Raw genomic sequence first — 26,043 nt, 5'->3', positions numbered from 1 at the left:
GCCTTGTAAGAAAACATCCTTTTTAAAATTTTATTGTGTTTTTGGTGAAAGTTCATAGCACAAATTAGTTTCTCATTCAAAAATTTATGGGCAATATGTGACAGACTGACTTGATTTGTAAACTTTCACTTAAAGCACAATAACAATTATTTAAAAAAAATTTATGCACAAATTGTTTTGTGACATTAGTTGCAATCCCCGCAATGTGTCAGCACTCTCCCCCTTTCCCTTTCCACCCTGAGTTCTCAGCGTCCATTTGTCCTGTTGTTCCATTCCTTCCTGCCTTCTTGTCTTTGCTTTTGAGCAGGTGTTGCCCATTTGGTCTTGTATACTTGATTGAACTAAGAAGCACATTCCTCGTGTGTTATTGTTTGTTTTGTGAAGCTCTGTTTCCTTGCCTCTTTGACCCAGCAAGCACAAACCCCCTTGCAAGCTACAAGTGGCCATGGGTGAGAAAAGGGAGAATGAGGAGTTGGCAGAGGGACTAGAGGAGATGGGCAGATCAGGGCACGGCTATAAATCCCTGAAGTGGTCCATTTGGAACTGGAGCCTGGCAGGGGTGCCTACTCTCACAGCTTTCATTCAGAGGTTGCTCTGAAGTTCTAGTTCACGCACCAGGATGAGGGGGGGAGGTGAAAAAAAAAAAAAAAGAATTGAAACTACTGAAAGGAAGCACTAACACTGTACTACTTGCAGATGATATATTGTCTACCTAGAAAAACCAAAAGAACCAACTTAAAAATAAACTCCAAACTAGACGGTATCCGGCCACAACCGATGACTGCCCTGACAGGGAGCACGACAGAGAACCCCTGAGGGAGCAGGAGATCAGTGGGATGCAGACCCCAAATTCTCATGAAAAGACCAGACTTAATGGCCTGACTGAGACTAGAAGAATCCCGGCGGTCATGGTCCCCAAACCTTCTGTTGGCCCAGGACAGGAACCATTCCCGAAGACAACTCATCAGACATGGAAGGGACTGGACAATGGGTTGGAGAGAGATGCTGATGAAGAGTGAGTTACTTGCATCAGGTGGACACTTGAGACTGTGTTGGTGTCTGCTGTCTGGAGGGGAGATGGGAGGGTAGAGAGGATTAAGAAACTGGCAAAACCGTCACGAAAGGAGAGACCGGAAGGAGGGAGTGGGATGACTCACTGGGGGAGAGTAAGTGGGAGTATGGAGTAAGGTATATATATATAAGCTTATATGTGACAGACTGACTTAACTTGTAAATTTTCACTTAAAGCACAATAGAAATTATTTAAAAAAAAAAAAAAAACCCAAACCAAACCCACTGCCCTGGAACACCCTACAGGACAGAGCAGAACTGCCCCGTAGGGTATTCAAGGATGTAAATCTTTATGGAAGCAGACTGCCACATGTTTTTCCCTTGGAGCTGCTGATGGGCTCAAACCACCGACCTTTGTTAGCAGCCAAATGCTTTAACCACTGCACCAGCAGGGCTCCTCCTTAAAAACAGCAGGAGCTAAGGTCAAGATTTCAGACACTGGTGAGTTACAAAATTACTGATCAACAAAACCAGAATCCCAGCAAGTGACAGTCTGCAGCCAAGGAAAAGATGAAATCTGCTATTTCTCTCTCTCGTTCGTTTATTCATCCAGCAGACACTGTCTAGGCACTAAAGAGACCCAGATATTTGCACCAATAGGAGCTACCAGTATTATCAACAACCATTTATTATTGTTAATCATTAATTTGTAGTTGTAGTTACAGCTAATATTGCTTGAGGATTAACTACATACTAAGCACATTTCATACCTCACCTGACTCAGTCCTCACAGTAGCCTGTGAGATTTGTTTCTAATTCACATTTTAAACAAACAAAAAAACCCAAACCCATTGCGGTTGAGTCGATTCTGACTCAGAGCAATCCTACAGGACAGGGCTGAGCTGCCCCATAGGGTTTCCAAGGAGCAACGGGTGGATTCAAACTGCCAACCTTTTGGTTAGCAGCTAAGCAGTTAGCTGCTGAGCCACCAGGGCTCCAATTCACATCTTAGAAAGTCAGAATTGTCAGGTTACTGGCCCAAGCTCACAGAGCTAATAAGTGGCTGAGCCAGGTTTTGAAGTCAGGTTCCTTTGACACTGAGCCCCCTCCCCCCAGTCATCACTATTGCATAATACAACCTCCACACATCCTACCAGAGCCAGGGACTTCTCTGGAGCTGGGTCTGGCATGGTAGGGACCTGGGCACATGAGGTCAGGCAGTGTGTCCCTAGGCTTTGTGGTCCCATGCGTCATTTTATACACTGGGATGCCATCCGCAGAGACTGAGCCTGCGAAGGGGGTGGGGTAAGTGATCCTGAGAGGGAGAATGAATCAGTTTGGAACACACTAAATTCAGAGTGTCTGGAGAACATCTAGGTAGAGATTTCCAGGAAAGGATGGATTGAATTCAAAGGAGAGTGACCAGGGCTGGAGATGGGGATGGTGGGGATGGGGAATGGTCAGCCAGGAGGTAATGACTAAACCCAATAGAAGGATGAAGTCACTTGAGGTGTAGGCAGAGTGAGAAATACATTACGTCAGGAAGTGCTAACATTTCAGGGAGAGGCAGACAAACAAAGTCCTCAAATACACTGAGATAGAAGAAGAGGCAAGCTTAGGTTCCCAGAGGAGGAATTTGTCCAGGCAGGGGTGGTCACCAGGGCCAGAGGCTGCTAAGATAAGAATCAACAAGTGCCCACAAGGTGGGCAACCTGGAAGGGAGAGCTGGAGTCACCTTGAGAGCAGAATTTGGGTCCCGGAGCCCCCAAAGTGTAGAAAATTGTCCAGGGAAGTCCTAGGAGCCTTTGTCCGTCGCTCACCAGGCCTCCAGCCTAGAGGTAATTTGGAAACCTGAGGGCCAGTCTTCCTGTGTCTCCTCCCACTTAAATGAGGTATTCAAGTATCCTGGGAGATCAACAAGGACCAGAAGAAATCCTAGCCCTAGTGCTCTAACTTGGGGTTTTATAATACCCTGAGTCAGTCTACCAAAAAAAAAAAAAAATCAAACGTATTGCTGTCACGTCGATTCCAACTCATAGCGACCCTATAGGACAGAGCAGAACTGCTCCCTAGGGTTTCCAAGGAGCACCTGGTGGATTCGAAGTGCCAACCTTTTGTCTAGATTAAAAAAAAAAAAAAATTTGTTACTGGACTTGAAGACCATGGTCATTATCATACTCTTTCTGGTAAAGGTCTACTCAAGTCATGGCCCAGTCAGAGATTGTCTTTATACCAAATATATATAATGCTTTTTATTTTTTTAAGGTCCGTCGTAATGCCTTCTCTTTCATTTCTGATTTTGGTAATTTGTACCTTCTCTTTTTTTTTCTTGGTCATTCTAGTTAAAAGTTTCTCAATTTTGTTTATCTTCTCAAAGAATCAACTTTTAGTTTCATTGAGTTTTCTCTATTTCATTTGTTTCCACTTTTATTTTTATTATTTTCTTCCTTCTGCTTGCTTTGCATTTAGTTTGCTCTTCTTTTTTGAGTTTCTTAAGGTTGAGTCATAACAAGGCCAGGGGTCAACTATGGAACAGACCATCAATTGCTCATATGCAAGTTCAAGTTGAAGCTGAAGAAAATTAGAACAAGTCCACAAGAGCCCAAATAAAACCTTGAATATATCCCACCTGAATTTAGAGACCATCGCAAGAATAGATTTGATGCATTGAACACTAATGACTGAAGACCAAATGAGTTGTGGAATGACATCAAGGACATCATCCATGAAGAAAGCAAGAAGTCATTAAAAAGACATGAAAGAAAGAAAGAAAAGACCAGAATGGATGTTAGAAGAGACTGAAACTTGATCTTGAATGTAGAGTGCTAAAGCCAAAAGAAGACATGATGAAGTAAATGAACCAAATGGAAGATTAAAAAGGGCAGCTTGAGAAGAAGAAGTAAAGTATTATGATGAAATGTGCAAAGACCTGAAGTCAGAAAACCAACAGGGAAGAACACGCTCATCATTTCTCAAGCTGAAAGAACTGAAGAAAAAATTCAAGCCTCAAGTTGCAATACTGAAGGATTCTACAGGGAAAATATTAAATGATGCAGAAAGCATCAAAAGAAGATGGGGGGAATACAGAGTTGCTGTACCAGAAAAATTGGTCAATTTTCAACCATTTCAGGAGGCAGCATAACGGCAAGAACTGATGGTGCTGAAGGAAGAGGTCCAAGCTGCACTGAAGGCGTTGGTGAGAAACAAGGCTCCGGGAATTGGTGGAACCCCAACTGGGATGTTTCCACAGATGAGTGCTGCGCTGGAAGCCTCACTCGTCTATGCCAAGAAATTTGGAAGACAGCTACCTGGCCAACCAACTGAAAGAGATTCGTATTTGTGCTCATTTCAAAGAAAGGTGATCCAACAGAATGAGGAAATTATTGAACAACACTGTTAAGATCACACACAAGTAAAATTTGGCCAAAGATCATTCAAAAGCGGTTGTAGTAGTACATCAGCAGGGAACTGCCAGACATTCCAGCCAGATTCAGAAGAGGACGTGGAACAAGGGATATCATCGCTGACGTCACATGGATCTTGGCTAAAAGCAGAGAACACTACAAACATGTTTATCTGTGTTTTATTGACTATGCAAAGGCAAATGACTATGTGGATAATAAATTATCAATAACATTGTGAAGAATGAGAATTTCAGAACACTTAATTGTGCTTATGAGGAACCTGTACTTAGACCAAGAGTCAGTGGTTTGAACAGAACGAGGGAATACAGTGTGGTTTAAAATCAGAAAAGATGTGCATCAGGGTTGTATCCTTTCACCATACTTATTCAATTTGCATGCTGAGCAAATAATCCAAGAAGCTGGACTATATGAAGAAAAATGCAGCATCAAGATTGGAGGAAGGTTCATTAACAATCTGCGAAATGCAGATTACACAACCTTGCTTGCTGAAAGTGAAGAGGACTTGAAGCACTTACTGATGAAGATCAAAGACCACAGCCTTCAGTATGGATTACACCTCAACATAAAGAAAACAAAAATCCTCATAACTGGACCAATAAATAACATCATGATAAACAGAGAAAAGATTGAAGTTGTCAAGGATTTCAATTTACCTGAATGCACAATCAATGCCCATGGAAACAGCAGTCAAGAAATTAAATGGTGTATTGTATTGGGCAAATCTGCAAAAGGCTCTTTAAAGTATTAAAAAGTAAAGATGTCACTTTAAGGACTGAGGTGCACCCGACAGGAGCCATGGTGTCTTCAATTGCCTCACACACGTGTGAGAGGAAAGCCGAAGAACTGATGCCTTTGAATTACGGTGTTGGTGAAGAATATTGAATATACCATGGGCTGCCAGAAGAAGAAACAAATCTGTCTTGGCAGAAGTACAACCAGAATGCTCATTAGAAGCATTTTGGACATGTTATCAGGAGGGACCAGTCCCTGAAGAAGGACATTATGCTTGGTAAAATAGAGGGTCAGCAAAAAAGAGGAAGACTCTCAATGAGATGGGTTGACACAGTGGCTGCAACAATGGGCTCAAGCGTAACAACGATTGTGAGGATGGTGCAGGACTGGGCAGTGTTTCGTTCTGTTGTACATGGGGTCACTATGAGTTGGAACTGACTTGATGGCACCTAACAACAACAACAAGGTGGAGGTTTCGATTATAGATTTAAGATTATCCTTCCTTTCTAACATAGGTATTTACAGCTATAAATTTTCCTCTAGGGGCTGATTTATCTGCATTCCATAAATTTTAGTATGTTGCGTTTTGTTTTCATTCATCTCAGTGTATTTTCTAATTTCCCTTGTAACTCTTCTTTGACTCATTGGTTTAGGATTGTGTTGTTTAATTCCTGTATATTTGAATTTCACAAATTTTCTCCTGTTATGAATTCTTATTTCATTCCATTGTGATTAGAGGACATACTTTGTATTATTTCAATCCTTAGATGTGTTTATGACATAATATATGTATGTACTAAAGAATGTTCCATGTGCATTCGAAAAGAATACATATTCTGCTGTTGTTGGTTGGAGTGTTTTATAGATGTATGCTAGATCTTGTTTTATAGTGTTGTTCAGGTCTTCGATTTCCTATTGATCTTCTGTCTAGTTGTCCTACTTGTTGAAAACAAAATATTGAAGTCTCCAACTATTATTGTCCAGTTCTTTTAAATCTGTCCATTTTGCTTCATTTATTTTGAGGTTCTCTTATTTGGTACATGTATGTTTACAGTTGCTATGTCTTCTTGATGTGTTGACCTTTTTATCATTTAAAAATTCCCTTTTTGTCTCTAGTAACAATTTTTGTCTTAAAGTCTACTTTGTCTTAGTATAGCCACTCTAGCTCTATTTTGATTTGTTTTTCATGGCATATCTTTTTATATCCTTTTACCTTCATCATTTTACTTTGTGTCTTTGAATCTAAACTGTGTCTCTTGTAGACGGCATTTGGTTGGATCATTGTTTAATCCCTTCTGTGCATCTCTGCCTTTTAATTGAAGTGTTTAATCCATTTACATTTAATGTAATTACTGATAAGTTAGGATTACCTACCATTTTCTTACTTGTTTTCTATGTTATGTGTCTGGTGCTTTTGTTGTTGTTGTTCCTTTATTCCTGCATCACTACTTTCTTTTGTGTTAAATAGATATTTGCTAGTGTACCATTTTAATTCCCTGTTGTTTCATTTACCTACTATATATTTTTGTTATTTTCTTAGTGATTTCCCTAGGAATAATAATTAACACCTTAATTTATAATAATCTAGTTCAGATTAACATCAATTGAATTTCAATACTGTACAAAAATTTTGCTCCAGTATAGCTTTATTCCCTCCCCCTTCCTTTTTGCTGTTATTGTCATACAAATTACATCTTTATACATTATATGCCCACCAACACAGTTTCATAATTTTTTGCTTTATCCAGTTGTCTTTTAAATCAGACAGGAGAAAATCATAGCAACCCTATAGGACAGAGTAGAACTGCCCTACAGGGTTTCCAAGGAGCTGCTGGTGGATTCGAACTGCTGACCTTTTGGTTAGCAGGTTGAGCTCTTAACCACTGCTCCACCAGGGCTCCATTTACCAGTGTAGTTACTTTTATTGGTGTTTTATTTCTTACTGTGAATTTGAGTTGCTGTCTAGTGTGCTTTCATATCAGCCTGAAAGAATCACCTTAGTATTTCTTGCAGGGAAGGTCTGCTAGCAATAAGTTCTCTGTTTTTGTGTATCTGGGAATGTCTTGATTTTTCTTTCATTTTTGAAGAATATTTTTTCTGGATGTATAGTTTTTGGTTGACAATCTTTTTCTTTCAGTACTTTGAATATGTCATTCTCCAGTCTTCTGGTTTTTATGGTTTCTGATGAGAAATCAGCTGTTAATTTTATTGAGGATCCCTTGTGTGCAAAGAGTTGCTTCTCTTTTGTTGCTTTCAAGAGCCTCTCTTTGTCTTTCAATGGTTTGATTATGATGTGTCTAGGCATGGATCTCTTACTTGGAGTTTGTTGAGCACTGGGATGTGTAAGCTGTTTTTCATCAAATTAGGGAAGTTTTCAGCCATTATTCTTCAAAAAATTTTCCACGCCTTTCTCTTTATCCTCTCTTTCTGGGACTTGCATTATGTATATGTTGGTACACTCGATGCTGTCTGTCTTAGTTATCTAGTGCTGCTATGACAGAAATACCACAAGTGGATGGCTTTAACAAAGAGAAATTTATTTCCTCACCGTAAAGTAGGCTAGAAGTCCAAATTCAGGGCATCAGTTCCAGAGGAAGGATTTCTGTCTGTGTTAGCTTGGGAAGAAGGTCCTTCTCATCAACTTTCCCCTGGATTAGGAGCTTCTCTGTGTAAGGAACCCTGGGTCCAAAGGATGCGCTCTGCACTTCAGTGAAACTTGCTTTACATTGGATCAGGGATGTGACCTTAGTAAGGGTGTTACAATCCCACTCTAATTTTCTTTAACATAAAATTACAATCACAAAATGGAGGACAACCACACAATACTGAGAATCATGGCCTAACCAAGTTGACAAATATTTTGGGGGGACACAATTCAATCCATGACAGTGTCCATCAGGCCTTTGAAGCTCTGTTCATTTTTCTTCACTATTTTTTCTTTCTTTTTCTCAGACTGGATAATCTCAATTGACCTATTTTCTAGTTCACTGATTCTTTTTTCTGCTAGCTCAAATCTGCTCTTATTGTACTTTTTAACTCCAGAATTTCTGCTTGGTTGTTTTTTCTCTTATTATTTTTATCTCTTTATTGATAGTCTCTATTTGGTGAGCCATCATTATCATACTTTTCATTAGTTCTTTGAGCATATTTAAAATAGTTTGTTTCAAGTGTTTGTGTATTAAATCTAAGTTCTGGGCCTTCTCAGGGACAATTTCCATTGACTGCAATTTTTTTTTTGTCTGTTCGTTTCTTTGTATGTCTTGTAAATTTTTGTTGAAAACAGAATATTTTAAATACAGTAATATACCATATAACATCTGTTCAGGCAACATCAACTGCATATACATCGTGGTCCCATAAGGTTATAATAGAGTTCAGAAGCCCTGATTGGAGAACAGAATGTAGGGGACATAACCAGACATAGCAAATGCAATAGCTTCCTACATGTGACACATTAAAGAAACACTTCTAGATACACTAAAACACCTTTAACATAATATTACAATAATAATAATGTTTTGATATGCACCACAAAGTACCACCTGTTTGTTATTACAAACACATATCTCAAATTTTTAATATAATTGGTTTTATGGGGGTTGGTTTGTAACTACAGGTTGTATGTAAGTTGGATGTTCATAACCTGGAGACTGTCTTTTTATAATATGGTGTTCATGTGACATCCAAAATCACATAATATCCTATTTCTCAAAACGTATTGTGGACGTTAAATGATGCGTGACTGTAATATAATATAGCAACTCTGGATCCTCCGCCCCCACCCCAGGGTTTGCTATTCTCTTTGCCATTGTTAGGAAACCCTGGTGGCGTAGTGGTTAAGTGCCATGGCTGCTAACCAAAGGGCTGGCAGTTCGAATCCACCAGGCACTCCTTGGAAACTCTACGGGGCAGCTCTACTCTGTCCTATATGGTCGCTATGAGTCAGAATTGACTCAATGGCACAGGGATTTTGGGTTTGCCACTGTTATTGGTGCTGCTTAGTAACTTTCCTGATCTAATTCTGTAAAATCTGTATTTGTTGTGCATGGTCACTAAACCCTCTTCTCAATTAGCTTAGTGGATAGCTAATGCCTTGGACAGAGATTTTCTTAAATGCCTTGAACTAATAAGTCTCCCAGGCTTTGCAGAGGGTCTCTGTGTACAAGTTGGGGCATGCTTTCAATGTTCTGGCAAGCAGTTAACAACTCTACCTCAGCCTTCACTTCCTGCTTGTCAAAGCCTCAAGGTCAGCTGGAAGTGAGAGCTTGTGGCCTTCTAAGGTCATTCATGGGCATGTGTATAGCCTATTTGTGAGTGTGGCCTTCTAGATTCCCAGGAATATGTCTGAGCATTTCAAAGCCCTCTATGGTCATCTCATTCCTCAGCTTTTCCTTTTTCGTTTTTTTTACTTTAACTGTTATCACTTCAGGCAGTTGTGATGTTAAACAGTCGCCACTGATTGTTTTCAACAAATGCTCCAGGAAGAAGGCTGCCATCAATGAGGGAGCTCTGAATCAGGTCAAATACAACAAACCCTGTGAGTGGGGGTTTCCAGGGAACTGCCAGACAGGTCAAATAATGACAGTTCTCTAGGGGAGATGGTAGGGCTTTTGAGGTGCTCCAAACCCATTCTGCCCCACTCTAGAGGCTGTTAGATTGCTAGTTTTCATTGTGATTGTGGTGGTGTTGGTTTTCGAGGCTGGGGAGGAGGATATGGGAATTAGGTAATTTAAAATGCTAAGAAGCTCTCTGTTTTTACTGAGATTAAGCTGTTTTTCTTGAATATATGCTCCTTAGATTGTTGCAAGTCTTTGGCTAACCTCCAGAATTCTGAAAAAGTTAATTTTTGACAAATTTTGCCAGTATTCTGTTGCTTTTATGGAAGAGCAGATTTTTGAAGGTCTTTGCTATTCTCGCTGATGTCAGAATGTGTTATTACTCAGGAATGGGGATTTGAACATTAGTCTGTGTGAATCCGTAACTAGTGGGCATCTGGGAAGTCTCTGGAGTCATGGATGAGTGAACAGGCTGTCTGTGCCCTGAGAGTTGGTTGGGACATTTGGGCCTAACGGGCTGCTTTTGTGTTTCTGTCAGGCTCCTTTGAGGAGAGGGAGGCCATGGCCCAGGCTTTCTCTTTCTTGGATTATGAGAGGAAGCACAGGATACCCATTGTCATGGATTAAATTGTGTCCCCCAACTTGTCAATTTGGCTAAGACATGATTCCTAGTATTGTATGATTGTCTACCATTTTGTCTTCTGATGTGATTTCCTTACATGTTGTAAATCTATCACTATGATGTAATGAGATGGATTAGTGGCAGTTATATTGATGAGATCTACCAGATATTGTCTTATGCCAGTCTCTTTTGAGATGTAAAAGAGAGAAGCAAGCAGAAAAACAGGGTGACCTCATACCACCTAGAAAGCAGTGCCGGGAGCAGATTGTGTCCTTTGGACCTGAGGTCTCTGCACAGAGAAGCTCCTAGTCCAGGGGAAGATTGATGAGAAGGCTGACAGAGAGAGAAAGCCTTCCCCTGGAGCTGACGCCCTGAATTTGGATTCTTTACTGTGAGGAAATAAATTTCCCTTTGTTAAAGCTATCCACTTGAGGTATTTCTGTTATAGCAGCACTAGATGACTAAGATACCTGTAATGGAGAACCTTCTTCAGATGTCCATCCAGCCTGATCCTATGCTGCTGGGAGACCCTGTGAATATCACTATGATTCTAAAAAGAAAGACCTCAATCCTCCAGCATGTCAAAATCTCAGCCTCTTTTTACCTGCAGTCATACACGGGCCTCAAGGTGGAATACCTGCATATCCTCCCTAAGACCATACAGATCCAAGATGAAGGTACCTAAACCAGGGGCAGGAGAGACCTTGGGCCCCAGTTAGGATCAGGGTCCCCACCTTCTGAGATGCTTCTATTCTTTGTGGGTTACTTCCATACACTAACAAACTTTTGTATATGAGCAAACACAAATATTTATTGCATACCTAGCATTTGTTAGTCACAAGGAATCTAGGCACAGAGGAAAACGTGGGCCAAAGAAACATCTGGGGCCTATCATACAGTCAGAAATTAGGGGTTTTGGAAGTGTCTTTAGAAGTCTTCTTTTACGATGGCAGGAATTTTATCTCAAATATCTGCTCTAATCAATGGGTAGTGGGTGCCCAGAATGTGTTGAGGATGAGGATGAAGTCCCAACAACAACTGATGACGTCTGCCATGGACTCAGGAGGGAAACATGGAGAATGTAGCCAATTATTAGTTCATTTTGAGCCCAACTCCTTATTTTGTAGAGAGGAAGGGATATGCCCAAAGTGCCCACTTCCGTGCATCCAGAGTTAATTTCTGTGCTTGATGATGAAAACTCATTTCGGGGGGCGGGGGACCATAACAAATAACCATCCCCTCCCTCCCAACTTTTTGGCAGTGATGAAATTGACTCTGACCTTGGACTCCAATACCGACATCAATGTTCAGTGATGAGCCAGTCATCAAAGATTTTGTGGTTGCAGAAATTTTAGACTCTAAAGAAATAGTTGCCTCTTAGGTGTTCACGTTTTTCCAGTATCCTGAGATCTCTATAGAGGTGAGGTGCCTGCAAGCAAGACAGGGGTCCTGCCTGGGCGCTGGTCCTGGAGTGGGTTGGGGCCCCAAAGACCGTGGGGGGTTGACTTGTTCTTCAGGCCAGTTGCACTCCTAAGAAAAATGGTATCTTGCTTTTCCAAACAGGTATTTCTGGAGAAGTGATGGTTTATGTAAATTTTTCTTTTTTAGTTTTTGGTCAACCAAATTTTTAAAATTCTGATTTTTTGAATAGGAAATACTTTTACATAGTACAAAAACTTAAAGATGCAAAAGGGTACACTGTGAAAAGTTTCTCTCACCCTTCTCCCCCAGCGTCTTAGCTCCTCTTTCCATAATAAATGATCTATATTATCAGTTTTTGTGTGTCTGCCCAGAAATTTTATAATAGCAATTATATATTTATTTTTGTATTGTGTACCTTGCTTTTTTGCTCGACAGTATATCCTGTATCACACAGACTAGTTTTCTTCATTTGTTTTTATCACCAAGTAATTTCCATTGACTGGCTACACCTACTTCTTTGGCCATCCCCTCTTAGTGATGTTGAGATTGTTTCTATTCATTTCTCTAATAGACAAGACTGGATGTGGGGGACATACCTGTGTGACAAATTCAGAGAACTGGTACTTTAAATGCATTTTAAGCAAAACTTAAGAGTATTGGACTACATCTTCCTTGTTAAAATGGAAACACTGGACTACTGTTTGTAATTCCAGTCCCCTTCCTCATATGTACACTATCTAGTTTGCTTCTTTCACTCCAGAACAGATGAAGAGATCAATCTGTTAGTGTCATAGAAAAGAGCCTCATTCTTCTCACTGCTCAATGAGATTCTCATGGCTGGAATTCCTTAGTTTATTTGACTTTCACCCTTTCACCATTACAATCTGAGCTATGAGAGCAGCCTTGAACTTTTGTCAATAGATGCATGATAAAAATGGTATTTGATTTCAACTTGGATCTCCTTCATGTCTTAGTGAGACTAGGTACTTTTTCATACTGGCCATTGGGTTTTCTTTTCCGGGAACTGCCTGTTTTTATCTTGTGCCCATTTTTTTTTTTTTTTTTTTCAGTTGGGCTGTCTTGTTCTTGTTGATTTGTTCTCATAACAATGGGTCAACCTGCCAGTATCTTGCTGTTCTGCCCCATGTCTTGTGTTGCATATTTGGGTGGCGTGGTGTCTGTGTGTGTCCGTGGGTGGGTGTCAGTGACTATATGGGCTTTCCCTCCAAGTGTGGCAGCTTGAGGTCTGTCCTGGAACCTTGGTGAACCCTGTCATACTACCTTTTTTTACTTTGGCCACTTAATACTGTTGACCTAAGTTCTGAAACAGGGGATAAGAATGGAAGCTATTACTTCCACAGACACTGAGTGAGTGCCTACAGTGAGCAGAGATGGGGAAGCTCTGAATTTAGAGGAGGGGTGGAGTGGGGAGCATAGCAAGTATGGAGTAGCTCCAATCCCTGCTCTGAAGTGACCAACTGGGTGGTGCTGAGCAGATACCAGAGTTTCATCTGTAAAATGAGCATCAGGGTGAGGAGATTACAGGCTGATGTGGGGGCTGGAGATCATGTTCAATGCAGGGCTTGGCACAGGCATGAGGAGACCCTGGGACCCACGCTCCATGCAAAGGGAGGTGGGGTCCTGTGCCGGCTGTTCTGGGTGTGGGTTACAGCTTACCCATTACAGCCTTCTCCTGTGAAAAGGCCATGCCCTTGCTGAAGACTTCATGGTAGGTTCCCTGTGCCCCTGCCTTAGAGCTTCTGATAATTTACCACACAGCCCTTCATGTCTCCAGCCTTGATCTGTGTGAAGGGTTGTCATGGCCCTATAGGTGGGGCCCTGTGGCCAGTGCTACAGTAGGTGCACTGAGGGCATGAAGTCTGCGCAGACTAAGAGTTTGGCCCCCCTTTAAAAAAAAAAAAAAAATTTTTTTTTTTTTTTAAAGATTATTCTTTGATATTCCTTTGAAGATGTGGCTGAGAGCCAAAAGAGAAGGGTGGAAAAGCAGGGAGTTGGCGGCAGCCCTAGCCTGTTGTCTGAGCATTTGCTTGGCTCGCCACATACTTTCCCCACCCAGCAAAATGGGATCCTGCAGTTCACTGGGCCCACCCTCCTTGGAAGGCAGCTAAGAGTCCATCTGTCATGACTTAAGTGTCAAGAATTTCTCTTGGGGGTCTTACTCCCTGCCCAAACAGCTTAGCAAAATATTTCTTCCAACTCCTAAGAGGAGTTCAGGTGACTCCACAGTGCTCCCCAGTCAAGTTTCTGGGATGTTTGTGGCACCTTGCAGAGAGGTGCTCTAGCTTGGCCTCACTGGCCTGCCCCTTGGTTTGCTCTGGCTGTATTGCAGGAGTTGAAAGGTCTTAGCTAATGAGTCTGTGGTGCCAATGGGATGAGATATGGGTGGGGAGTGGGAACTGTGTCGGGAGAGCTAGATGTCTGGAGGAAAAAAACAAAATGAGATCAAGTCTGAAGCATGCTGAACAAAATGCAAACCGAGGGGCACCCTGGCGGGGGAGGGTCACGAGGCCTATGATGGGGTCTGGGAAAGAATGCTCAGCCAGGGTCAGTTCTCAGGGTAAGTGGGTACAATAGTCTCAAGTGCCCCATCTTAGAAGATTAGGGGTGTGGCTCTGAGGGAGGAGGAGAACCAGACTTCAGTTCTGAGCCTTTCTCTGGGCTATTCTATGAAGCAACTTAGTTGGGAAGCAAAACATTTTTGAATTTTGGGTCTTGTCTGTGAGGTGGACCAATGTCCAAGGGTATCCAGGGGAGCCCCAGTGTGGAGGGGGCAGGAAGCTGTGCTTGGAACACAAGGAGCACACACAGGCACTTAACCCTGGAGCTAGGGAAGGGCATCTGTAGGGACTCTTCCTTACAAGTGTTTCTTGTTTCGAGGACACTTTTGGGGAAGCCTCCTTGCACCCATGCTTCCTGGTGGAGGAGTGTCTCCCAACCACAGGCTGTTATCTGGCACTGGGTGGTACAGGAATGTCCCTCCTTTGGCCATGAGAGATCCTGATTAGGGTTGCAAAGGAGGTCAGGATGTAGGTAAGCCTACCTCTGGCTGGCATGGATTATGGTTCTTGAGTTTCTTAACAAAAGTCTGACAAACTCAGGATGTCAGGTTGTTGGTGGTGCTGTTGTTTCTATGCAGACTGTATATCTATGTGCGTGTGTATATTCATCCCCGGCTGGGTATAGCTCATCACTGTGGTTCTACTTCTCCGCTTTAGCTTATCATGACTCATGCACGTTTTCTCTCCCTCGATCTCCTCCGCATCCCAGTACGGATGCCTGACACAAGCTTCTCGGTGCAAAGGACACACTCCCTTCTTGGTTCTTCATTCTTGGTGGTAGGAGGTACCCTTGTGTCTCTCTGCTCGCGTCTCTTATATCTCAAAAGAGACTGATGCAAGATACAACCTAATCTTATAGATTGTGTCTTGCCTCATTAACATAACTGCCTCTAATCCTGCCTCATTAACATCATAGAGGTTAGGATTTACAACACATAGGATAATTGCATCAGATCCCAAAATAGTGGACAACCACACATTACTGAGAACCATGGCCTAGCCAAGTTGATACACATTTTAGGGGGACACAATTCAATCCTAAACACTATCTTTTGCTCATTTTTCTACTGAGTCATTTACCTTTTCATCTTAATTTGTGTAATTTTTTTTTTCTTTACATGGTAAGGAGTGTTATGTGATGTAAATAGCTTGTCATAGTATTTTTTTTTTTTTAAACTTTACGATGCCTTTCAACGTTAGAATGTTTAAATTTTAATGTAGCCAAATTTGTCAATCTTTTCCTTTATGGATATTGGGTTTTATGTCACCCCAAGAATATAGGCATGATTCTCCTAAGCTTTTTCTTGAATTTTTGGCTTTATTTTCACAATTAGGCATTGATCTGGAATTTAATTTTTTGTGTGTGGAGTGATGTAGAGTTCCAACTTCACTGAACCAACTATCATTTTCCTGGTACTTTGAAATGTTGCCTTATATTATATTGTTAATTTGTGTATGTCTCTGGGCTCTTTAATCTGTTTATTTGTCTTCTCAATGCAATATCATGTATTTTAAACGACTGTAGTTCTACAGTACATATTGATATATAGTAGGCAGATATCCCCATCGTTTTCTTGCCCAGAGAATTTTTGGAATCATCTTGTCGTATTTCATTTAAAAGCTGTTGGCATTTTGATTGGTACTGCATTGGATTTATCGATTTATTTGGGGGAGAACTGTGACAAATGACAATATTGAGTCTTCCCATTTAAGAATGTGGTATATTGTTCCATTTATTCAGCTCTCCTTTGTGACCTTTAGGAAAGCTTTATTGTTTTCGTCATATACAAATCACACAGTCCTAGTTGGACTAATTTCAAGGTGTATTGTAGCTTTTGACACTTCTTATTTTTCCTTGCATTTTCTCATTTTTGTTTGCTGGATCAGAAATGATTGATTTTGGTACGTGGATATATCCAGCAAAGGACTTGACTGAACTCTAATGGTTTGTTCCTGAGAGAGAAGGTTTCCGACGGTCTATTTCTTACAGGGTGTCTGAATCTTCCAACTAAAAAGCACCAGACTACTATTTCTCCAAGACCAGTGTTTCTCAAACATTAATGTGCATATAAATTACCTGGGGAATTTTGTTAAAATGCAAATTCTGAATCAACAAGTTTGCAGTGGGACCTCAGATTCTGGGCCTAACAAGCTCCCAGGTGAGGTGGATGCTGCGGGTCCCTGGATCACACTTTTTGAGGAATGAGGGGCTAGATGATTTCTTTCATGTGGATTTTATCATAAAACAGATGTTCTTCTTGGAGAAAACTGTTGTTAATATCCATGAAACAACATTTGTAAACCTAGGCAGGGCTCCCAGGAGTGTGCAAAATGCCAGAGCTGGAAGAGGCCTTGGAAACCAGCTGGTCCAATCACCTTGCTTTATGTAGAAAGCCGAGGCCCAAGAGCAGCTGAGTCGTCTATAGTCCCAAAGCTGGGACCCCATATTTGAGCAGTGCCCGACTGGGGTCTGAGTGCCAGTCAACTAGCCAGGGGACTGGGGGCAGACCAGAGACTCTGAGAGCAATGAATTGGGGATAATACTATTACCTGCCCTCTCTACCTCACTGGACTACCAAGAGAGTCAAATGGGCTGAGCTGTAAGAGGAAAACGGGCAGGAAATGTGCTGAGTGCCTCATGTGTCCCAGGTCTCTCTGGCTCCAGAGGCCATGCTCATTGCAGCCCTGCATCTTCTCCCAGCATGAAGGGGAATGGGAAGGAAATCTATAAACTAGGGTGTGCAGACTCAAACTGGCCAGACCAGTTGGCAGTAGCAAGGGAGGCAGTTGGGTGTTGTGGACGGGCAGGAATGGAGGGGTCGGTGGCAGTAGGAGTGGCTGCTGCTGTTCACCTCAGCTAGCCGAGGCCACATGGGGACCTGGGCCCAGCACTGTAGGATCTTCTGAATTTTCTGAAAAAGCCAGAGAAGCGCGTGTGATGTTTTACAGCGTAAACCTCCTGGATCTTAAAAGGTGACAATTGGTTCAAATTGTGAAAATCACCATGTAGACCAAGAGAATTTGGTCCTCAGCCTGCTGGTTTGTAAACAGTGCTGCTACCAGCCACAATGCTACCAGTAGTCTTCCACCCACCTTTCGGCCACGGGCGGGCGCTGCCCTGACCCACAGAATGTGACTCTTTTGGTCTATAGTATTTGTCAAAAGCTCACCAGATGGTTCTAGCAGCATCTGGGGTTGAGGTCCACGGTTTTGTGTCCTGAAATGGCCAGGCCTTTCCAAAGACGCTGAGCTACAGCCAGGAGTTCCTTACGCAATGCACCTGCCCCCAAGATTCTCAGCTGATTGCATGTCTGTGTGCCTTTGCATTTTCCTGGACCGTGATGCCTGGTGAGACCATCAGCTTCCAAATAAAAGGCTCCCCAGTGAGAACTGGATCCAGGAAATTTATTGTCAAGTTTAGCTCCAATGAAATGAAAGAAGTTTGTGCTGAGAGGATTATTCTTATCACCAGCTAGCCTCTCTCTGACGCTGCGGAAACAGAGGGGAGCCCCACTGGCTCTGACGCTTGGCTGAGAGCTTCAGCATCTTCTGCTTGGGGATGAGCTTTCAGACCATGCATGATTACACAGGTGAGGGCAGATTCAATAGCCAACTGGGTGTAGGGTAAGGAGTTCAAAGGCCAACATGACTAGAGCCACAGGCAGCTAGACCCACTAGGCCCAGGCTTGGCCAGCCCTGGAGGCCCTGCCGACTGTGGATGTTCTCTCAGCTTTGGCTTGGGGCTTCTCAAAGTATAGCCACTCCTCTCTACTGCCTGCCTGAAATCCAAGAGTTCCCTCTCCTGGATGCTCCTCCCCGACTCCCCCTGGCTCCCTTTCAGGGACCCTAGTCTAAGTGAAGGAGCCAGGCATCATGGTCCTGGTGCAGTGGTTAAGAGCTCGGCTACTAACCAAAAGGTTGGCAGTTTGAATCCACCAGCCACTCCTTGAAAACCATATGGGGCAGGTCTACTCTGTCCTATAGGGTCACTATGAATGGGAATTGACTCGACGGCAATGGGTTTTTGGTTTTTTTTTTTTTTAGTCTGAGGAAGAGTCCCTGGGTGGCGCAAATGGTTAAGCGCTTGATGACTAGCTGAAAGGTTGGCAGTTTGAACCCATTCAGAGGTGTCTCAGAAGTCCGCCCTGGCAATCTACTTCTAAAACATCAGCCATTGAAAACCCTATAGAGAAGTTCTACTCTGATACACACGGCATTGCCATGAGTTGGAATTGACTCAGTGGCAACTGACAACTGTCTGAGGGGCAACAGGTGGGCTGGTAGCTTTCCCTCTGCTGTTGGCTTGGTGGGGTGGCACACATACCAGAGAAGTCTAAGAGCCATTTAACAGGTCTATCTTCCACCTTCTACAACTTTAGGCAGCTTGAAACTGTGGGTGCCCTGGGCCCAACTCTATGGCTGTATGCTCTTCCCCAGGGTGGATGTGCCTTCAGAGCTCCTGTAGCTTATTAGGAGTTTACAGTCTGCTAGGTTCAAGACTTCCAGCCCCTTGGTGATAGGGGGTGACTCAGGTCCCTCTGACCTGTGAGGGATGGTGTTGAAGAATTAACATCATGAGCCTTCCAGGGAGCCAGTTTAGGGAGAGATGGAAGGGGGGATATGAGGAATGGCCGCAACCTTCCTGGTGAGGGTGCCCACTGTTCTCTCATGCCTGCCCACCCAGGGATACTGAGCACATGCCCTGCTCCAGGCCTGTTCCCTTCATGAAGCCCTAGAACCTTCTCCAAAGAAGCACTGTAGCCTCCTTCACCTTGGATGTGGCATCCTCCACCTTAAATTTGTGAATTGTCTGGGCCCGTTGTTTCCTCCCCTCCATTTCAGCCCTCTCATGGCCAGGAAGTAAATTCACCCTGAGTAACCCTGTACCTGTGATCCACCATCCTCCAGGAATAAAGCTGCCGTTGGGCCCACCTGTGGTCCTCCACCTCAGGGCATGGAGGGTGGGGCCAGCCAGAAGGGATCCTGACTTTGGCCAGCCTGAAGAGAAGATGGGTTTAAAACAAGGGTGCCCCTTCCTGACCTTTGTGGTAAAGAAGACAACCCCAAGGGGGTGCCCCACTTGAAGCCTCTCACCTTGCCCACCATCTCATCTCCTGTGTGCTAGAGGACCCCACAGGGCCCAAGGGGTGGTCTGCAGGCATAAGCAGAAAACCACCAGAGAGCCCTGAGGCCTGGCTACAGGCTCTCTTCAGGCTCCCCGCTCAGCACAGGCAGGCTGTCCAGAGTAGAGGCTCACCTAACCCGCAAGACCCAGGGAAGAGGCTAAGGGGCTGTACTCCCTTTCTCAGATGCCTGGAGCTGGCCAGAGAAAGCCTGAGTAGGAGGCAAGGTGCTCATGCTTCTCCAGGTGGACCCAGGAGAAACCTGTGTGGGCAGGATCCCCTTCCCTTGAGGAGGGGGCCCAACCAGTGGGCCATCGTCACAGGAGGAGGCTCCAACTTGTGCCAACAGAAAGTCCTTCTCTGTTAACTTAAGCAAGTTCTGAACTCTTGTTCTGCCCTTGAGATGTGCTCAAACGATCAGTATGCCTTTAATTAAACCCTGATTGCTTCAAGATGATGGTGTGGTCACCTGAGTCACTTTTTTTGTTTGATTTTAAATGTGAACAAGCTTCTTACCGATGCCAGTGCTGGGTGTCACGTGGACACTTAGGGGGCTGGTGGATCCTTTGAACTTCCCAGGCCAGGGGACTAGCCCTCCAGGGGCCAGGCCTCTTTGTTCTGGGCCCTGTTCAGGAAGATCAACCCCTCTCTCAAGGACTGTCCCTTGACTGGACACACACCCTGGGAGGGGCACATATCTAGGTTGAATGAAGGCCATTTTGCATGCAATTTGCATGACATTCTGGGGTGGAGCGCCTAGATCAGATGCTCCCCGCCTCAGGCCAGCCAGTCAGGCCATGCTCTAAAAGCAGAAAAACGCAGTCTGGCTCACTCTTGTCCTAAATGCCCACCCTCCTGGCATACAGTAGGCATTCAATAAACGCTTGTTGGATGAAAGGTGGTTACATCTCTCTGCTGAAATAACACACAGGAGATGGCCCAGAGAGAAGAGTTTAGTGAGTGAGTCTCCCCAGCACGGCATCCCAATCACAAGAGGCAATAAAGCCTAGCACGGTGTGTGACCCTCGCTCATTTCCCACGCTGGTGGTGGAAGAAACATGGCTTTTCCAGAGGTGCCCCTGGAGGTGATCTGAGAAGAAAGGCACTGTCCAGGCTTTTTGGATTTTGGAGACTCCAGCCACTGAGGCGGAGCAGAGAGCTTTTTACTCAAGGAAAGAGGCAAAGGTTGGTGCCCAGCCTTCTTTCCCAGTAGGACTCCTCTTGTCTGACATCAGGGCAATTCTGTCACCCTGGAGGTGGCCCCATCCAGCACTCGCAGAACGAGGACTGATGTGGCTGAGGCTCCCTTGTGGGGAGGGGTCAGCGATGAGGGAGGGTAAGGTGGGGTCTGACTTTGTGCAGGTAAAATGCCCCCACTCCCAAACTTCCTTCCCAGAGCCACCAATCTCAGAAAACAGAATTAGTCTTGAGGCTGGTGGATACCTCTGCTTTCAGACTGAGTTGGCCCTGAAGAAGGTAGTTTCAAGCCCAAAGTGCAAGGACACTTCTCAGGGCCATGTGGTTTTGCACACACCTCTGACCTCAGGGGCTGACCTCAGCACAGACTGCTGCTGCTGCTGACTGTGGTCAGAGTGACCAGAGAACTGTCTTTTCTTATTCTAACCACTGTTTCCTTGGACCCGAGATGCTGGCACTGTGTTCCTCGCCGGTGTGGAGTCTCTTTGGTATACAACCCACCATACTGGCAGTGGGCTGCCTTCTGATGGTCGAGGAAAGCAAATAGAGGCCCCTAAGGTGAAAACAGCTCTCTCCCAAAGTACTTAGTGTCCACTCTCTGCCCAGACTGCGAGTTAATTGGCTTTAGAGCTGACTTGTGCTCCTTACATTGTGATTAATAAATATTAAAGCTGATAGAGACCATGAAAATAAGCCTGCAGCCTGGGCATGCCTCTCTGGTTGCTCTGTCAACAACAGAGGCTGGCAACGGCCCCTAGTAGGCATAATGTGAGCTCCGAGCAGAGGCTAGGATAGAGGTAGCTTTGTGAACACTGACCCCTCTGGGCAATCAACCCCAGACCCTGGGGGGTCAGCAGCTGTAGCCACAGGTGCTCTCTGACAGGATCAGCAGGCCTTCTGCCCAAGAATTCCGCCCGAGAACTAGCTTGCTGCTTGGTTCTCCCATGTTCACCTGGCCCTCCTTTCTCAGTGTCCTAGGGCTGCATCTCCAAACTCTGACCTTCTTCCCCATTGAATTGGGGCTGAAGGCCCCTTTAGGCCAGGACTCATGCTCTGTGGTGCCCCTAAAGCAGCAGCTCTGCCTCAGTGCCTAAGCCCTCCACAGAGTTTGGTGCCAGTGATACTGGGGAAAAGGGCCAAAGAGAAGAACAAAGGCTTAGGCTTTGTTACACCAAACTGGGACATGAACCCTTCCGCTCTTACATCAAATTGGGACCCATACCCTTCTGTTGGGCTTTGTGCAGAAGATGCTGCTTTGGCAACAACTGGGATGGGGTCTAAGCCCAAGAATCCCAGTTCAGACCTTCATTAATGGCCACAAACACTCCAGACTTCAAATGGGGTGACCCAGGACCCAGGCTCATCCTGGTAGTGTGTGGAGTGTCAGTGTCTGTTTTCAGGTTCACCAATCTGTAGGCCTTGGCAACCATCCATCCCTTCAGCAAAACAAGATGGTTGCCACCTTGGAAAGGCCGTCCTAAAGCACACAGGCAGGGTTTCTGGTCAGCTCTGGGCCCATGTGGACTGTTAGATTTCCTCCAGGAGGGGAAGTCAAATTAGGTTCTCGGGGGGAGGGTGGGGCATGTAGCTCTAAATAGGTACTCCCCACACCCCGGCCTGTGAGTGGATGGATTTGTGAATGAGACACATGCCTGGCCACAAGGCAGAATGATTCTAAGCTGTGAGGATTCTGGTGTCTTTGAAATGGGTGCTAAGTTTTAGGACCACTGTCCTAACTTCAGGCTCATTTCTGACCTGGGCATGTTCCATACATGTGTGTAGCCTAGCCTTGGGGCCCTCTCAAGCCAAACCTTCCCCTTGGAGGCAGCTATGGTAGCCGTTCCTTTCTACTAATTCAGCAGCAGGGGGATGCCCTTTCCAGGCTGGTCTTTCCTGATGACAGGTCCCCAAGGCCAGCCTCTGCCCTGTCCTTCTATTCTGACATCATGGTCTTCATTCTCAAAAGCCAGATTCAGGGCCCTCACCTTCCCAAGAGAAGGGAGGCAACCAAAGGAATGTCAAAGGCAAGTTCTTTTCTGTCCCTGGGTTGCCCTGCTCAGAGCTTCCTTTGCTGGGCAGAGGCTTTGAAGGGTGAGAAGGCCTCCCAGTCTTGGAAAATGGTTCCTGACGACCCCTCTCAGGGCAGACTCTTAGATGAACTCAGAGAAAGTCCCTCATCTCCCTCTGCCATCCCACCCTCAGACCTGGCCTAACAGAGAGGGAGCAGGAGGTGTCATAGGGGATGGCAATGCCAGATGAATGGCCTGAAAGGAGTGTCAGGAGGTGCAGGGGGAGCATGTCATACCCATGAGCCCCTTTACCCAAAACCCAGGACGAAGGTTGATGTGACCGTCTTCTGTTTGGTTTTCTCCCCACAGCAGTGGCTACTCATCTACCACCTGCACAGAGTCCTCCTCATCCTTCGTCTCCTCAGACTGCTCCTCTGTCGTTTCGGTGTTGTTAACGTCTGACAGTGATGCCACCTGCCGCACCCAGTCCCCGTTGTTGGGGGGCTCTGGCTGCCATGGTCTGGAGAAAGGGTTGAACCAGTTCAGGGAAAAGTTCCCGCCAAAGGTCTCTTTGACTGTCTTCCAGCTGCCCGTGTGCTGCCTGGGCTGATGCTTCCGTTTTAGGCGCTCAATGCCCTGGAGGGACAAGGGGATAGAGAGGGTCAGCATAGATGGTGCTGTGCACCCTCATGCATGCACCCCCAGCCCCCGCACAGCACAGCATGAGGCCCAGGGGGTGGCTAAGATGGTGCCTGGGGCATGTGTGGGGAGCGGCATGGAGGAGCAGCAAGCAGGGCCTTCCTGGGGAACTGGCCTATTTCAAACTCACCACTCAGCCCTCCCCTCCTCTCCTTCCACAGGCACAAAGGTCTCCCCAGCGTTGATAACGCCAACTGTTGGGCAGGGGCCTGGCTGCCAATGGCCAAGGCCCAAGGAGTAATATCCTAGGCCTCTTCCGGCATGAGCTGGGTCATCCATCCATGGAGACCACTAAAAACAGTGACTCCCCTAAATATTTTGGGCCACTCCCCCCAGAGTAGGTAGGCACAGCAGACAGCATGGAGGAGGATGACAGGATTATGGGGAGAGCGCAGGATACAAACAACATGAGGTGAGGAAGCAGGGGGGTGGGTAGTGAGCCCAACGTGCAGTGGGCAGCTGGGGGTGCACAGGGTCATCACGGGTGGTGAGGGCTGGCGTCAGGCCTGGTCATGCAGGAGATGTTCCCTGCAGCCTTTCCCACGCTGCCCACTCACCTGCCTCAGGGCGTCAGCTGGATTCACTCGCCAGGCCAGAAAGGGTGTTGGGTTAGGGGGAGAAGCCCAAAGGAGTTAGAAGCACAGTCAGGCCAGCTCACCAAGCTCACAACACCCTCTGCAGAGGGTTTTGACCCCAGTGGGGCCTTGGCCTTCTCCATCTCTTCTGAAAGCCAAGAGGAATTGCTGTGTTTGCCAGGCATGGGTATTGCTCATTCACACGACTGAAGACCACCTTGGAAAGATCTCTGTGTACCCAGTTCTGGGTTTTCTCTTTTCCACAAAAGATCCTCACATAACTGGTGTAATCCTTTGTTACGCGGAATGAGAAACTGAGGTGCACACACAGACTGAGATCTGACTGTATTCTGGGCCAATTCTTCTCCAGCACTCTTTCTTCCCACACTCTCTCAGAGATTTAAGTTTCTTGATTTTTACAAGAATTGTAGGCTTAAAGAATCTCATCTCATCTGGGGACCATAGTTTTGGGGGACATCTAGGTCAACTGGCATAACAAGTTCATTAAGAAAATGTTCTGCATCCCACTTTGGTGTGTGGCGTCTGGGGTCTTAAAAGGTTGTGAGCGGCTATCTAAGATGCATCAATTGGTCCCAACCCACTTGGAGCAAAGGAGAATGAAGAATACCAAAGACACAAGGAAAATATTAGCCCAAGAGACAAAAAGGCCACAGAGAAAACCAAGAGGAAAAAAGGCAACAAAACAACAACAAAAAACCAAAAAATCCAACAATAACAAAAAGAATCTCACCTCAGAGTGTCTCCTCATAAGATACTTATTAATTACAAAGGGAAAAATAGTAACTTTATAATGGAGGAAACTTGCAGATACCACCTTAGCCAAGTGATCAAAATTACCATCAATGAGATATGGCAGCATCATGTGCCTCCTTGATATGCTGCATTGATGAGGGCTCAATATCACTTCAGGGGTGTTCTTGCCAAAAGTGCAAAACCTCAATCTAATCATGAGAAAATATCAGACAAACTCAAATGGGTGGATTGTCTGTAATCTTGAAAAATGTCAAGATTTGATGAAAATATTTGGAATCTAGACAGAGGTAGTCGTTGCACAACACTGTGAATGTCACTGTGTTCATTTTAAAATGGTTGATTTTGTTATGTGAATTTCACCTCAGTTAAAAAAAAGGGTCAAGGTCACGAACGACCAAGACCGAGGAACTGGTATGGATTAAAGAAGGCTAGGCAAAATGAGAAATGATGCAATGTGAGATTCTGAAACAGGAAAAGGACAATTGAAAAAATTTAAATAAGTATGTAGATTAGTTAACAGTATTGTATCAATATTAATTTCCTGGTTTTTATTTCTGTATTCTGGTTATATGTTTACATTTGGAGAAACTGATTGAAGTGTATATGAAAACTCTTTGTACTATTCTTGCCATTTTTTTAAGTCTGAAATTATTTCACAATAAAAAGTTAAAAAAGAAAAAATCTGAGACAATGATTTCTTCAGTATAAATGTGAACACTGAATTATAATAATGAAAAGCTGGAGACAACCAAAATGTCCAATACTGACGGCTAAGTAAATTATTCTACAAAGCAGAATACTATCCAGCTATTAAAATTGGTGTTTTTTAAAGAATTTTACATGACGTAAAAAAAAATCCCATCTGTGTGGTTTAAAAGGAAAAAACCAAACCAAACCAAGAGTTTCGCGTATCATCATGTGACCCGCGGTCACCTCTGGGGATGGAATTTTAGGTGATTTGCCTTTACTTCTGTACACTTTCGGTGAGTTCCAATTTTCCTACAATGAGCGAGTGTCAACTTTGATTATCAGAAAAAAAATTCCGTCCAGAAAATGTACATGGTTGACACAAGTCTTGAGGGAACCTCATAAGGGACCTAATCATGGAGGCTGAGCTCCCAGCTGGCTTCTTGCCAGGCTTCCCTTCTTAGCAGAAGCAGCAACAGCCAACTGAGGTGCTCCTGCTTCCCCTCCTGGGTGACCAGCTGCAGCCTGCCAAGAGGGGCACTTTAACTTTGATGGTTAACCTTGATGGCACAGGAAGCAGATGTCAACATGTACGTGGTTCCTACAGATGGAACACCTAGAAGGGGCTGTTT

General features: G+C 44.6%; 2 protein-coding genes across 4 annotated transcripts in view; one reads left to right on the top strand and one right to left on the bottom strand.

Moving 5' to 3' along the window:
- TGM4 (transglutaminase 4) overlaps nucleotides 1–18,274 on the top strand; it is a 29,789-nt gene extending 11,515 nt beyond the window's left edge. Inside the window, 6 exon segments of the mRNA XM_064274249.1 lie at nucleotides 412–559; nucleotides 10,804–11,023; nucleotides 11,608–11,650; nucleotides 11,652–11,863; nucleotides 13,472–13,497; nucleotides 17,578–18,274. Coding sequence (XP_064130319.1) covers nucleotides 412–559; nucleotides 10,804–11,023; nucleotides 11,608–11,650; nucleotides 11,652–11,863; nucleotides 13,472–13,497; nucleotides 17,578–17,823 — 895 coding nt within the window. The 3' untranslated portion in view covers nucleotides 17,824–18,274.
- A 65-nt stretch (nucleotides 18,275–18,339) lies between these two features.
- Nucleotides 18,340–26,043, bottom strand: part of ZDHHC3 (zinc finger DHHC-type palmitoyltransferase 3) — a 64,803-nt gene continuing 57,099 nt past the window's right edge. For all 3 annotated transcript variants that reach the window (XM_010589872.3, XM_010589875.3, XM_023547804.2), the window contains one exon: nucleotides 18,340–23,312. In XM_010589872.3, coding sequence (XP_010588174.1) covers nucleotides 23,052–23,312 — 261 coding nt within the window. In that variant the 3' untranslated portion in view covers nucleotides 18,340–23,051. The remainder of the gene's footprint in view (nucleotides 23,313–26,043) is intronic.

The sequence above is a fragment of the Loxodonta africana genome, chromosome 22, assembly GCF_030014295.1.
Source record: "Loxodonta africana isolate mLoxAfr1 chromosome 22, mLoxAfr1.hap2, whole genome shotgun sequence".
NCBI lineage: Eukaryota > Metazoa > Chordata > Mammalia > Proboscidea > Elephantidae > Loxodonta > Loxodonta africana.
The sequence above is the reverse complement of the archived record's forward strand: the minus strand, read 5'-3'. Positions and strand labels throughout refer to the sequence as shown.